At 50.5% G+C, this 13,231-nt stretch overlaps 1 protein-coding gene across 1 annotated transcript in view; it reads right to left on the reverse strand.

The window, feature by feature from the left end:
• Ulk4 (unc-51 like kinase 4) overlaps positions 1-13,231 on the reverse strand; it is a 267,099-nt gene that overhangs the window by 77,974 nt on the left and 175,894 nt on the right. The window contains 1 exon segment of the mRNA XM_040739628.1: positions 10,688-10,786. Within this exon segment, the coding sequence (XP_040595562.1) occupies positions 10,688-10,786 (99 nt within the window).

Raw genomic sequence — 13,231 nt, forward strand, 5'->3', positions numbered from 1 at the left:
ATCTATCAAAATAAAATATAGCAAGGAGAAAATGAGAGAGTCCATTTCGTTGCGACAAAAATTATCCCTTCCTAATAGTCAAAGATGCCTAATGTTCAAGACAGATAAAGCGGAAAAGGTAGGCAGCAGTCACATGGAGCAATCAGAGAGACAGACAGTAAGATCATTAACCGTTGCTCATGGCTTTGATCCCAGCAGTGGGGAGGCAGAGGCTGGGGGAACTCTGTGATTCGAGGCCAGCCTGGTCTACATAGCAAGTTCAGACAAAATATTCTTTCCTTCATTCACAAGAAAGAAATGCAAGATTTCCAGGGACTCAGAACTCAACAAGTCTGAACAGAAAAAATGATACAAGTTCACAAAACTCGGGATTGGTACAAACTCTAAGAGAATGAAAACTGTCCTGCCCCGCTGTGGGGAGGGAGGGCAGAAGAAAACTAAACACGCCCACCTTGAACCTAGTAGTCCCTACTGTTCATATCTAACAAGCAATCTCAGTCAGCCTCACTCTATCAGCTCACATATGAACACCTGGAAAGGCACATGGCCATGGGAGGGCTTCGATCATACAGCTCTGGTGGAGTCATGAAAGTCATCAATAAAACTGTATTTATGAGGGAGAGGAAAGTGGGCTGAAGATTCCACCATAACCTCTTGTGGGAAAGGTATGCATGTGTCTCCATTACAGACCCGAAGACATACACAACTCACGGAGGCACTGCGTCCTAAGTATTTTGAATTATTATTATTAATAGATGCACAATGCTGACATATGAAACATATTCATATATGTATGTTTTTTACTTCATGGGGAGCAGTACATGAAGCCACACATGGCAACTGGGTATGGCAGTTCATGCCTATAATTCTAGGACTTGGGCGGTGAGACAGGGGGACCACCCTAAGTTCCAGGCCAGCCTGGGCTACAGAGTAAGGCTTTGTCTCAGAACGCAACAGCTGGGGATGGAGAGATGACTCGGTAGTTAAAAACACTGGCTGCTCTTGCAGAGGACCTGGGTTCAGTTCCCAGCACCCACATGGAAGCTTTAGGGACATTTTTGCATGGATACATACTAGCACATACATACACATAAAAAAAGATAAAATAACTCTTAAAAGCAGCAGCCCAAACACACGTTAAGCACGCAAGATGCCCGGAGACGAGCGACACACATGGTGATTCACCAGTATTGGAGAGGGCCCTGATCTGCAGTGGCACACGCAGGTCCCATGAGGTCCAAGCCAGACGGACGTGCACAGCCGCCTGCCACCCCTGCTTCAGACGCGGGTGCTGCTGCCTGGTGTTACCAAGTGTCACAGTCTGAGGTGGCTTTAGAACAGGAGCCTGCAGGACAGAGGGCGCTCGGTCCTTCAGCAGATTTATCTCCCTCCTGCTGAGAAGTCGGGGAAACTGAAGGCAGTGTTTCTGCATGGAGGGCCCTGTAATGACCACAGCCTCTGCACATCAAACAGCTGTGAGGCTTCATTTGCATGGAAGGAGAGTTTTCTATTTTTGCCCCAAGAGAATCTTTAGTTATGAGCTAGCCATAATTACAGAAACAGTTCTGAGTTGAAAAACATTTCCCCTCCAAACTGCATGTACACCAAGGGACACAGAGGTAGGAATGGTGTGTGAAGGTATTTACATTCAAGTGCCTCAGAAGGCAGCCTCGGTCTGCTGCCCATGAGCGTGTGCACCCCACTGGCCTGCAGTGGCAAGGATCAGCACACCTCGAGACTTCTGTTCCTCAGCCCGGCTCCCTCCCAAGGACAGACCAAGGCTCTGGGAACTTAGTAACCAAGTCTAGCTTAGCCAACCACACTGAAAATGAAAACGCCCACTAGAAGTGGATCACAGGCGGAGTATCCAGATGATCACGTGACCTTTTTCTAGGAACCTGTGCTTGTGGTGGTCAGGGCTGACTATTACCTGTGCAGGTATGGAGTCAGCTGAACAAAGGCCTCCAGGCACACTCGAGGGGCCTTATCTTGATTAGCGTATGGTCGTGAATGTCAGGGATTGTCCCATTACCTTCCTCTATGGCTGTGCTTTTGAGGGGCCGCCTTGATTAAATTAGTCCTTGCCTATGTCTGTGAGGGATTATCTTGCTGAATTTAGCCTGTGACAGCAGTGCTCACCTGTGGGTCACGACCCCTTTAGGGCTGAACAACCCTTTCACACAAGAGTCACATATCAAAAATCTTGCACATGAGATATTTACATTACAATTCAGGACAGTAGAAAATTACAGTTATGAAGCAGCCATGGAAAGAATCTCATGGTTGGGGGTCAGCACAATATAAGGAACCACATTACAGGGCCACAGCACTGGGGGGGGGGTTGAGAACCCCCGGGCTGTGGCCACGCCCATCAGGGATTATCTTGGTTGGTTATCTGAGGCCCACTCCAATCTAGCGCTGAGGGGGATGCGGGTCCAGGGACTTGGGTAAAGCAAGAATGAGGGCCCATGGTTCTCTGCTTCCTGACTGCAGATGTAGAGGGACCAGCGCCTCAAGCCCCTGCTGCCAGGCCTTCCTCCCGCGATGGACTGCACCCTGCAGCTGTGAGCCAAACGGACCCCATCTCCCTTCCTCACCACAACAGAACAGCAGCGCCAGCAACGCCAAAGAAAGCCGAAGATGACAGAGGCTCTAAAACACTCAGGAATGCTAAGTAATGACCCATGTAAGAATAAATAGTAGGGCTGGAGAGATGGCTCAGAGGTTAAGAGCGCTGACTGCTCTTCCAGGGGTCCTGAGTTCAATTCCCAGCAACCACATGGTGGCTCACAACCATCTACAATTCAATCTGGTGCCCTCTTCTGGCATGTAGAACAGTGTATATGTAATAAACAAACCTTTAAAATAAAAAAAAAAAGAATAAATAGTAAGCTTGGCTTGAACGTGTGCTGAGTCACTCCTGACCGGTGAGACTAAGTAAAATTGGAGAAGAAGTACCGTGAGTGACATCTTTAGGAGGATTTCCAGTGAAAACTTTCTAACTGCTATCCCAAGGGTTATTGTTGCACTCCACTTCAAACTCAGCTACTTTTCATTATCTTCGCCCCACTGTCTCGTGATGGGTTTTACAATGAGTCGAGGAGCAGGGCTAGCCCAGATGAAGCAGAGAAACAAGCCTCTGTGTGGGTGTCAACCTGCAGCACACAGTGTTAGGGACCCCTACACCCAGAGTCCTGCTGGGGAGGAGGGAGGAGCTGTATTCTCCGGTGGTGAATAGAGAGTAGACCCTAGAGACATGTTCCTGTCAGAAACAGAGCTCCTGTGTCCACTGCATGAGAGTCCCAGCAGGACTTAGGACTGCAAGAACAAATGGCAGGTGACAGCTCTCCTTTCTCTCTCTCTCTCTCTCCCTCTCCCTCTCTCTCCCTCTCTGTCTGTCTGTCTGTCTATCCATCCATCTCTATCTCCTTTGCCCTCCCTCTCCATTTCTCTCTCAAAAGAAATTACTATTTTTATTTCACGGATAGAACACCTAGAGACAAGACATAGAATTTACTCTAAACGTAGAAAAGTATTATCTTCAAAGTCAACACAAGGTTTCATGCTCTTCTCAGTCATGGTACCACGAGACATTCTGTGGCCACAGAAGTCACCCCGGCTGTTTTCAGCTGCATACAGTGGCCCGGAACGCTGCCCTTGGCGAGAAGAGTCAGACTCACGGCACGATGGTTCTCTACACGGGCCACTGTCTGGACGACGGAAGGGATGCACGCCCAGGTGTGGGCATGCTCGTGGGGTCATGTGTGGTCAGAGAACAACTTGTGGGAGCCAGGGTTAACACACTTGTTTCAGACAGCAGTGGGGCCTCTGTGAAATAAGGGCTGTGCGGCCTGTGTGTGTGCACCAATCCTAAAGGACGCTGGGAATATGCCCATTATTAGAAGATGCTGATTTTAAGGGCTGGTGAGATGGCTCAGCAGGTAAAGGAGCTTGCCACCAAATTAACTGACCTTTAGGACCCACATAGCAGAAGGAGGGCCAATGTCTGCAAGCTGTCCTCTGACCTCCCACCTATATTTTGTGTGTATGAACATGTGTATATGAATAAAGGTAAATAATACTTAATCTAAATATAGGTTAAATTATATGCATAAGACTTCCCAATTATATACACATTATAAACTATGCATTGAATCAGCATCTGATAATATCCTAGTATTTTGTTTAATGTCATGTTATATTTTCCCACATTGTCAAATATGCTTTAAAAATCATATTCAGTGGCGTAGGATTCTACCTTAAAACTAGAATTTAGGGCCAGAGAGATGGCTTACTGGAGAAAAGCACTCACCACCCAGGCTGACAACATGATCTAGAGTCCTCAGCATCTACATAAAAAAGCCTAGAGCAGTGGGTCTCACATCTGCTACACTTCTGGTGAGATCTGAGTAGAGACAGAACTGCCAGGAGGTTCAGGGGTGAGCTAGCCTAGAGTACCAAGAGGTGAGCTAGCCTAGAGTACCAAGAGGTGAGCTAGCCTAGAGTACCAAGCACAGGTGAGCTAGCCTAGAGTACCAAGAGGAGGTGAGCTAGCCTAGAGTACCAAGCACAGGTGAGCTAGCCTAGAGTACCAAGAGGAGGTGAGCTAGCCTAGAGTACCAAGAGGAGGTGAGCTAGCCTAGAGTACCAAGCACAGGTGAGCTAGCCTAGAGTACCGACTGCAGAAGCAGGAGAGAGAGATGCCCCCACCTCAGTAAAGCTGTAGACATTCCCAAATTGCCCTCTGACCCCTTCACACACACAAATAGAAAATTTTAAAACCAGAATTTGATTTCTAATTGAGTAATCAGCAAGTTATTAAGAAGTTTTTTTTGATGTTAAAAATAATGTCATGAGTTTGCATATTTACCCAAATACCCTACACTTAAAATCATTTTCTATGCAGTCTGGTTTCTAGAGGTGGGATTAAAGGCAGTGATAATTTGAAAGCTTTTGACACATACCTATTTACATTTTAATTTACCAATTAAGAGCCCATAATCAGTTTCCAACTCCAAAGACTAAAAAAGTAAAAACCCATGTTTACTGGATTTTGTCTAATATAATTTCCTTTGTTATTTAAATGCGCTCGGTACACTTGGTGAAGCTCACACAGGGAGGGGGGGGGGCGTGGTGTTGTTTTATTTTTCCTGTGCAGGAGCTGAGGCGCCGGCAGAGGCAGAGGAAGACTTGCACAGAAGTCAGCCCTTTCAGACTCACAAGTCACCCCACTCCAAAGAAGGTTTTATAACTGGCAACAGTTTCTGGGAAGGAGCAGACTTCGGTGGGCTGTCTGCATGCTGGGCAGAGATAGGAACCCAGCTGTCTTGGACTGCCACCCATGCTGGCACAGGCTCTCTGGAGACGGATCTGCTTTTGAGTCACTAGTGCTATGGAAAAAAACCCCAGCTAACCCACTGGTTCCCCACGTCAGGTATGGGTGGTCACCTCATGGGAGGAAACCCCAGCTAACCCATTGCTCCCCAGGCTAGATTCGGGTGGACTCACCTCTTTGGCCTGTCTTCCTCGGTGTCCTAGCTGGGGTGAGCAGATACTTGCTCGTGTTTCCCCAGGAAGTCACAAAACACAAAGCATTACTGCGTGGAAGTTGGCATGAGGGATTCATGCGGATGCCGAACCGTGGGTCACCCATGGCCGAGAAGCATTCTCTGGGGGCACCCCTTTCGGGACCCTTTGTACCCCATCAGTGAGTGCTTTGTGGGTTTTGTTTATCTGTTTCACTTAGATCAGGGCACCCCAGCCAAGAACAAAATGCTGTTAAAAACCTGCATTGCAACCACATCAAGAAAAATGTCCATAGAGCAATGGGAGGGGGCACTTCCTCTCTAAAGCTGCCCAAGTCTAAACGGCAACTGCCACACCCTGGGTCGCTCCTTGCAGAAGAGGGTGACAGTGTGTGGCATCTATTTTGATCAAACCAGGCACATTCAGGATGGCATGTCCACAGACAAGCATGCATATTCGATGCTCAGAGACTCCGTTCTCACCAGAGCTGCCGGGATGTTAGGGTTGCAAGTACAGTCATCTTCTAGAAGCACACAGTCTCTGGTCAGTCTGAGGCAGGCTACAAGCGGTTTCAGAAATATAAACCGCCCAGTGAAAGCCATTGCAGACCTACATGCCAAGGACAGGGCAGACACCAGAGAGAAGATTCTGTGCTGCTAAGGTGCGTGGCTGCCAGCTGTCCCCACTGCTTACCCTCTGAGGAGAAGACAGCTCAGCAGAGGACAATGGGGAGGCGCATACAACTAGGTGAACAGACTTGGTTTCTTCTCAGTCACAGTGTGAGGATTTACTGTGTTATCCACCCTTTCCTAGGCAATTTGTATTGAATCTCCGTCCTACCTAGGGCCCAAGATGGAACAGAGAGCTATGGCCTCTGCCAGAAAAGGGCTGGCCATGCAGCAGAAGAGGCAGAGAAACCAATGTTCGCGCACTGTGGATGCACTATGGATGCCACGTGAGAATCGCAGAGCCCCTGAGACTCTGAGAATTACGTGCAGAGCACTGAACACTACTGAACCCAGACATGTTCATGCAAAGACGACATGGAGACAGGAAGCTATCAGAACAGACCAGGGACTGATGCCTTTCACGGACCTTACACCGTGAGTCTCCTACGCTGTGTCCACGAGTAACCACAGGCTGGGAACATTACACAAGTTTCCAGAAGCTGCTGTTCCCTTGCTGCCTGAGAGGAAGCGCTGAAAGAGCGCGGCTGATCTGGCAACTGAGGTAGCCGGCGGTGACTGGGAGGCAGCAAGGTGGATACACAGGGCAGGGGCTGCTGGGGCCGGAGAGTGGGCAGTTCCACCACACCGCTCAGAATAACTTCCCAGGGGCCCTCAGAGAAGGCGATGTCAGCCTGTGACGTAGCACTGAGCCCCCTGGGTCTCAGCAGAGGGATGCGGACAGCATAGTGTTTGGGGTAGGGACAGCCTCTTACTGGGAAGTACTGCTGCCACTGCTCCATTGTTAACCGCTTACGTCACCCTAAACTGCGCCTAATTTACATGTTACATTTTATCACCGGAATGTACATACAGGAAAAAAAAATGCATGATGTAGACGCTTCCTGACTTACAACGGAATTAACTCTAGATCAGTGGTTCTCAACATTCCTAACGCTGTGACCCTTTAATACAGTTCCTCTATTGTGGTGACTCCCAACTTAAAATTACTTTCATTGCTACTATATAACTAATTTTACCACTTTATGAATTGTAATGTGTGTTTTCTGATGGTCTTAGGTAACCCCCAAAGTGGTTGTGACCCACAGGTTGAGAACTACTGCTCTAGCTAAACCCATAGCATACTGAAAATGTGAGCTGAAACGCATTTAACCCCCTTCCTCCACCAAATATCAAAGCTCGCAATGCAACGCACTGTGTGGGCTGTTCCATCCCATGATGGAAGGCAGGGAACAACGGCAGCTCATTGCTGTGACCCAGCGTAAGAAGAAACTACTGTATGTCATGTACCCAGGGAGAGAGCCCATCTAAAACCCCACACGCCCTGGTATGGCTGATGCATCATGGCCAGAGCATGGTCAGTAGGGGGCCAGCTCACTTTTGAGTTCATGCAGGGTCTCAAGCATCCTTAAGGGTCTCAGACACGCACCCCAAACAAGGAAGCATCGCTTTGTGCACGACTCTGGGTTGACGGGTTCTAGTCTCTTCGGGGTTTACTTTCCCTGGACCACATTTGCAAAGAGCCTCAAAACTACCAAGTTCATCCTCCTGCCTTTAGGCTGACGCTCCCAAAGTCATCCGAGCCCAACTAAAACTCAAAGTTCATTTATTCTTCCGCGTAGAAGAGCATTCCCGGGGCCTTCTCCTGTCGCCTATTGCATCTTTAAACAGCCGTTGTAAAATTTATCTTTACTTGGTGCGTGCTGTAGTGAGGTGCTCAGTAGCTTTATTACTATTTTTCTTCGTTTTATGCAAACCTATAAATGTGTGCTAATACCTCCCAGAGAAGAGCAGGACGTTGTCATCGGCCATTGTTGATGCTGAAGGCCCCAGTGAGACCCTGGGGACACACAATCACTTCACATACACTAGGCAAATGCCCGCCGGTCCTCTAGAGCCTCAGGCTGGCAGCCAGCATCTCAGAGAGCTGGGCCCCCTCTGGGGACAGTGCTGTCCCGGGGAAATTCTCACACACCGGCACTCTACAGTGGTCAGTAGGAGGAGGTGTTCTGGGGAGCTGCATGGGAACACAGGGGACCTGTCAGAGGGTGACAAGAGCTAAGCGCGTGACTGTGCAGTCTCCATCCAGAAGGAAACCCGTCCAAGTAGAGGAGACGAGGGGAGGGCTCTAACCGTAAGCACAAGACTATGAAGGAGACGCCGGACTCTGCGCCAGGGACTCTGGTGTGAGCAGGACACAGCGTCTCAGGCAGGCTGGGGGCTGAGGGGCTGACAAAAGGAGGGTGGCTCAATGTGGTAGAAGCAGAAGATAAGGCAAAATTCAGACATGCACGAGCCAATGCACTCACGTGACAACAAGAACCAATGACACACATGGCAATGTGAGCCAATGGCACACGTGTGATGTCAGCCAATGACACACATGACAACATGAGTCAATGACACACATGTGACAATGTGAGCCAATGACACACATATGACACAAGCCAATGACGCACATGGGCTAACGACAGTTAGGAAAGCGGTCAAGTTGTTCCTGACCCAGCCCCACCGAGCTGGGCGCCCTCACCTGCTCTTCCTGTCAATTCCCTATGGCCTCAGAGACAGAGTCCCACGCTCGAGAGCACTGGCTGGGTGGTTGCAATCCTTGCCATCCCAGCCTTGAGCCATACACAACTCCAGCTCGAGTAAGGAACCCTGTGTCGGGTTAGTCACTGACTTGTCATCTATGCCTCATACGAGCTCAATGGAAATGAAATGCACGGCTGTTGGCCAACCTGGGCACACAGTAGCTGTCTTAAGTAACATATAAGAGAATTTAAGACAAAAAGATGCTTCTGTGGGAGCCTCTGTGCCGTCCTGGGAGACTTCTGGAGGCCTGAGGTGGCAGAGGGGCAGATGGAGGAGACGAGAGCTGACACGTCAGACTCTGCAGGCAGCGCAGCTGTGCTGGGCGGGGTGGGCCACGTCTGCCGACTTCAAAGATCCACCTGAGGACTGACTCCAGGAATCGCCGGCTTACAGGAGAGATCAGCTCAAAACAAGGAACGCGGGTACACGTCTGCATTCATGCTCAAGGCCTTTCAAGTCGGGGTGCGCTCCGCTCCGCTCCAGGGTGAGGAGTCTCACTGCAGCCGGGTCATGCTTTAGACTTCATCACCCTGGACAGACACCTGTTGAACCGGCTATTCCGAAAGAGGGCAACGTTCTCTAGAAGAGGGGGTGGGACTGACTGCTCTCCTCCCCTGAGAGTAAGTTTATCACTCAACGCCAGCAATGCCCAGAGATCACAGCACCTGTGGCAAACAGTGCCGGCAGACGGAGCGACCGTGTGAGGCTGGGGCCTGCACTTTGAAGGCATCTCTTAATCACTTACATTCCCTAATTACATCTGCTAAGGAACTGGATATGACTGCATCGCGGGAGTATAAACCGCCTCTTTCATCATTCCTAAACAAAAACGCTTTGTGAGATTGGCAAGCACCTTTTTCATCAATGTGTTTGTCACTGTCTGTGGGACAGGATGGGCAAAGCCTCCCCTCCGCACTTCTGAAGCCACGGGAGCCTCGGCTGTGAAGGGCGCTTGCGGTCAGAACTGCCATTCTTGTCATGGGAAACCCCTGACACTTAAAAACAATACCAGAAACACAGAAGCCGTTTAACCCAACGCACTCCCTGCCAGTCCGACTATTTCTGAATGTGGCTGAGATCAGGGTTTCATGGGTTCTAAGCAAATCCAGAGGCCAGTGAGAACATTGGTGAAGTGTGCGTGGGTGTTGAGGGCAGACATTTAAGCTCTCAAGTTTTGGGTTTCTAGATTTGACAGCTGCAGGGGCCTTTTCTGTAAAGTAAAGGATGGGCCCCACATCACAGAACAGGGGGATTAAGTCAGATCGTGCTGAAGCAGGAAAAGAACCCCACTATTGCCAGCGCTGGCCAGACTGCGTGGTGCTTACGGAGCCAAGTCTAGCTGACTGAGCACCCACAGCCTCCTCATAACTAATTACCATTGGTGGAATCAACCAATAGGTCACACGCTGCTGTGTCGGTCCCCTCCCCCAGCTGGTAAGGGCAGAGGTGAGCCCACACACACAATGCCATGTCTCCCCTTATTACCACAGCAGCTTGCCCAGTTCACAAGCGCCCAATTCACACTTCCTGCATTCCTTGTGCCATTTGCAATTTATGACGCAAACCTTCTTCCCCGGCTGAACCTTTAGGGTTGTTTGGTCTGTTCATTTGGGTTTGTTTGAGTGATAAGACAAGGTCTCACTTTGCAACTCAAGTTGGCCTGAACGTACTACACAGCCCAGGCTGGAGTCAAGTTCATGCCAATCTTCCTGCCCCAGCCTCCCGAGTCCTGGGATTACAGGCAGCCACACATAACTACGCCTTCACTGCCTGGATACAATTAAACCTACACAATTACCAGCACCCTGGCACAGGCGAGCCCTCACACGTGTCCTCACACATGTGTCCCACAGAGGCGAGCCCTCACACAGGCGAGGCCTTACCAGCGGGATAAGCAGGCTGATGAGGTCTGTGAGCGGTTTGCTGAGCAGCAGCAGCTCCTCTGCTGCCTGTGTGTCCCCTCTCGAGCCTGACTTCTGGGCCTGGAATGAAAGGAAAAGAAATACAAGTGATCTAGGTGATTAGTCAACTTGGCAGCGAGAGGCAGGTGCACTTGGACGGCAGATAAGAGGGGCCGAGGTGCTGCCCTGGTCCCCATGTGTTGGAAGGACGGAGGCCTCGGGACAGACTCTGTGCTCCGTGACAGCGCGGCAGGAGTGCAGGCCTGGAGAGCCCCAGACAGCGTGGCGCAGATGGGGCAGGCGCTGCAGGAAGGTGCTGGCTCCACATTAGCTTCCTCCCTCATGTCAGCGCCGTGACAAAGCGTCTCAAAGGAGCAACTCTGTGGGGTGTGGTGCCTTTAACCCCGACACTCAGGAGGCAGAGGCAGGTGGATCGCTGTGTGATCAAGACCAGCCTGGTTCATAGAACATTCCAGGCCAGCAAAGACCATGCAATGAGACCCTGTCTCAAAACAAACAACCCCCCAAAAGAAAAAGAATAAGGAGGAAGTACTTATTCTAGCCTGTTGAGGACCAGGTCACAGTAACTTCCCAGAACTCAGGCGCCTTTCCACAGATGGCCTGGCGCCATAGAGATGGCCCATCCCTTAACAATGCTTCCTTAACACCCGCACTCCCTGGTGCAGTCTCCTGCTCATCACTTATCAAACGCTTCCTGCTTCTGATGGCCCCTGTCCCAGTCCTCAGAGCCTCCAGTCCAAAAACTCCGACATCCCTCTGCCCATCCCAGGCCACATCTCCTATGTCAGCTTGTACGAAATCCTTGGTCAGCCCCGCTGTCCTGCTCCCATTCCTTGTGTCTCCTGTCCCCCGTTTGTCCCCCCCAGGATAGCCCACGGTGACTTGTCCCCGAGGGTCGGGGCACTGGCCACACTTTGAAGGTCCAGTCCATCACAGTAGAAGGCGTGGTGGTAAAAGGTGCTCTCAACTGTGGGGACAGGGGCCTGAGGCTGACACTCGCGTCGGGGTGGATTGGGAAGCAGAGAGTGTAGGGAAAAGGGACCAGCCAAAGGAACACACCCTGAGTAGAGCCAAAGAAACACACCCTGAGCAGAGCCAAAGGAACACACTTTGCCCCTGGAATCAGAGCCAGTGAAAGAAATGCACCCTGGCCCTAAAATTGGAGCCAAAAGGCTATCAAGGACCAGAGAAAGAAACATACTTTGGCCCTGAAACCAGAGCCAAATCTGACCCTAATCCTGTGCAGAAAACTAACCAATCCTCGAGCAGAGCTCTAGCCAATCTGAGCTCAGCACTAAAATCTGACCAATCCCCACCCTGGAAGCCCTATATAAACCCTGTGTCTGTTCAGCTTGTGGCTGTTCACGCTACCAGGCTGTCCTCTGCTTTCTCTGGCAGAGGGCAGCCACTCCTGGATTCTTCCCTCCCAATAAACCCCTTCAATGAGCTTTGGGTGAAGACCTCCTTTTGTGGCAGCGGCAGAGCAGAGGCGACCCTGGGCAGAGCAGAGCAGAGCCAGCAGGGCTGTAACACTTTTGCCAGGAAACCTTCCCTTGGTAGAGCGGAGTTGTTATACTCTGCCCCCGGCTTTACTCTCTCTGGCTCTCCAGGAGCAGAGCTGAACTATAACAACTTCGGCCGGAGAAACCTCCTGCTGAGCAAAACTGCTTCACTAGGCGAACATCCCCAGCTGGAAGACCCTGTCCTTCAGGAGCTGAGCCGATGATACACTGGGAAAGCCTTTCTCTGAGGCAGGACTGTAAACTGCTAAGCTTACTGGGGCCTGTGGTGATCCTTGGCTCCCGAGCTCCAGGATACCTTTCCACCTGAGCTGTAACACTCAGTATTCTGTGACTCCCGAGTGCCAGAACACCTGTCCCACCCGATCCAGCCCGAAATGCCTACAGAGAGTAGACAAAAAAACAAAGCTAGACTAGAAAGCCTCAAGCCCCGCCCACAGCGACCCACTTCCTCTAGTGAGGCTTCGCCTCTAAAGGTTCCACAGGCGTCCCAACCAGCACAGCCAGGTGGGAACCAACTGTACACACACACACACACACACACACACACACACACGCACGCACGCACGCACGCACGCACGCACTCTTTCCTAGTCAGATGCACAGGTTGTCTACCCTGCCATGGGTAAGCACCCTATCGTCCCAGCCAACCTAATTCCAGGCTTCTCACCCACTTCCTAAGTGAAAAAACTGAGATCTAGACAATCTTAATCTAGGTGACAGCCAGAGATTAGAGTGTTATGTAAACACAAGGGATCTGAATTCAGATCCTGGCACTCAAATGAAAACCCAGGCGTGGCTGTGGGGGCAGAGGCAGGAGGCTCCCTGAGGCTTTCTGGCCTCCATCTCAGCATCGGTTTACTCAAAACAAGGAAGCAGACAGTGAAGGAGCAGGTCCTCTGGCCTGTGAGTACACATGAATGCATGCAGGCCACATAGCACACACATATACATGGTACTTACACACACACACAGAGATACACAC

This window comes from Mesocricetus auratus, unplaced genomic scaffold, assembly GCF_017639785.1.
Source record: "Mesocricetus auratus isolate SY011 unplaced genomic scaffold, BCM_Maur_2.0 Super-Scaffold_100691, whole genome shotgun sequence".
In the NCBI taxonomy this organism is placed as follows: domain Eukaryota; kingdom Metazoa; phylum Chordata; class Mammalia; order Rodentia; family Cricetidae; genus Mesocricetus; species Mesocricetus auratus.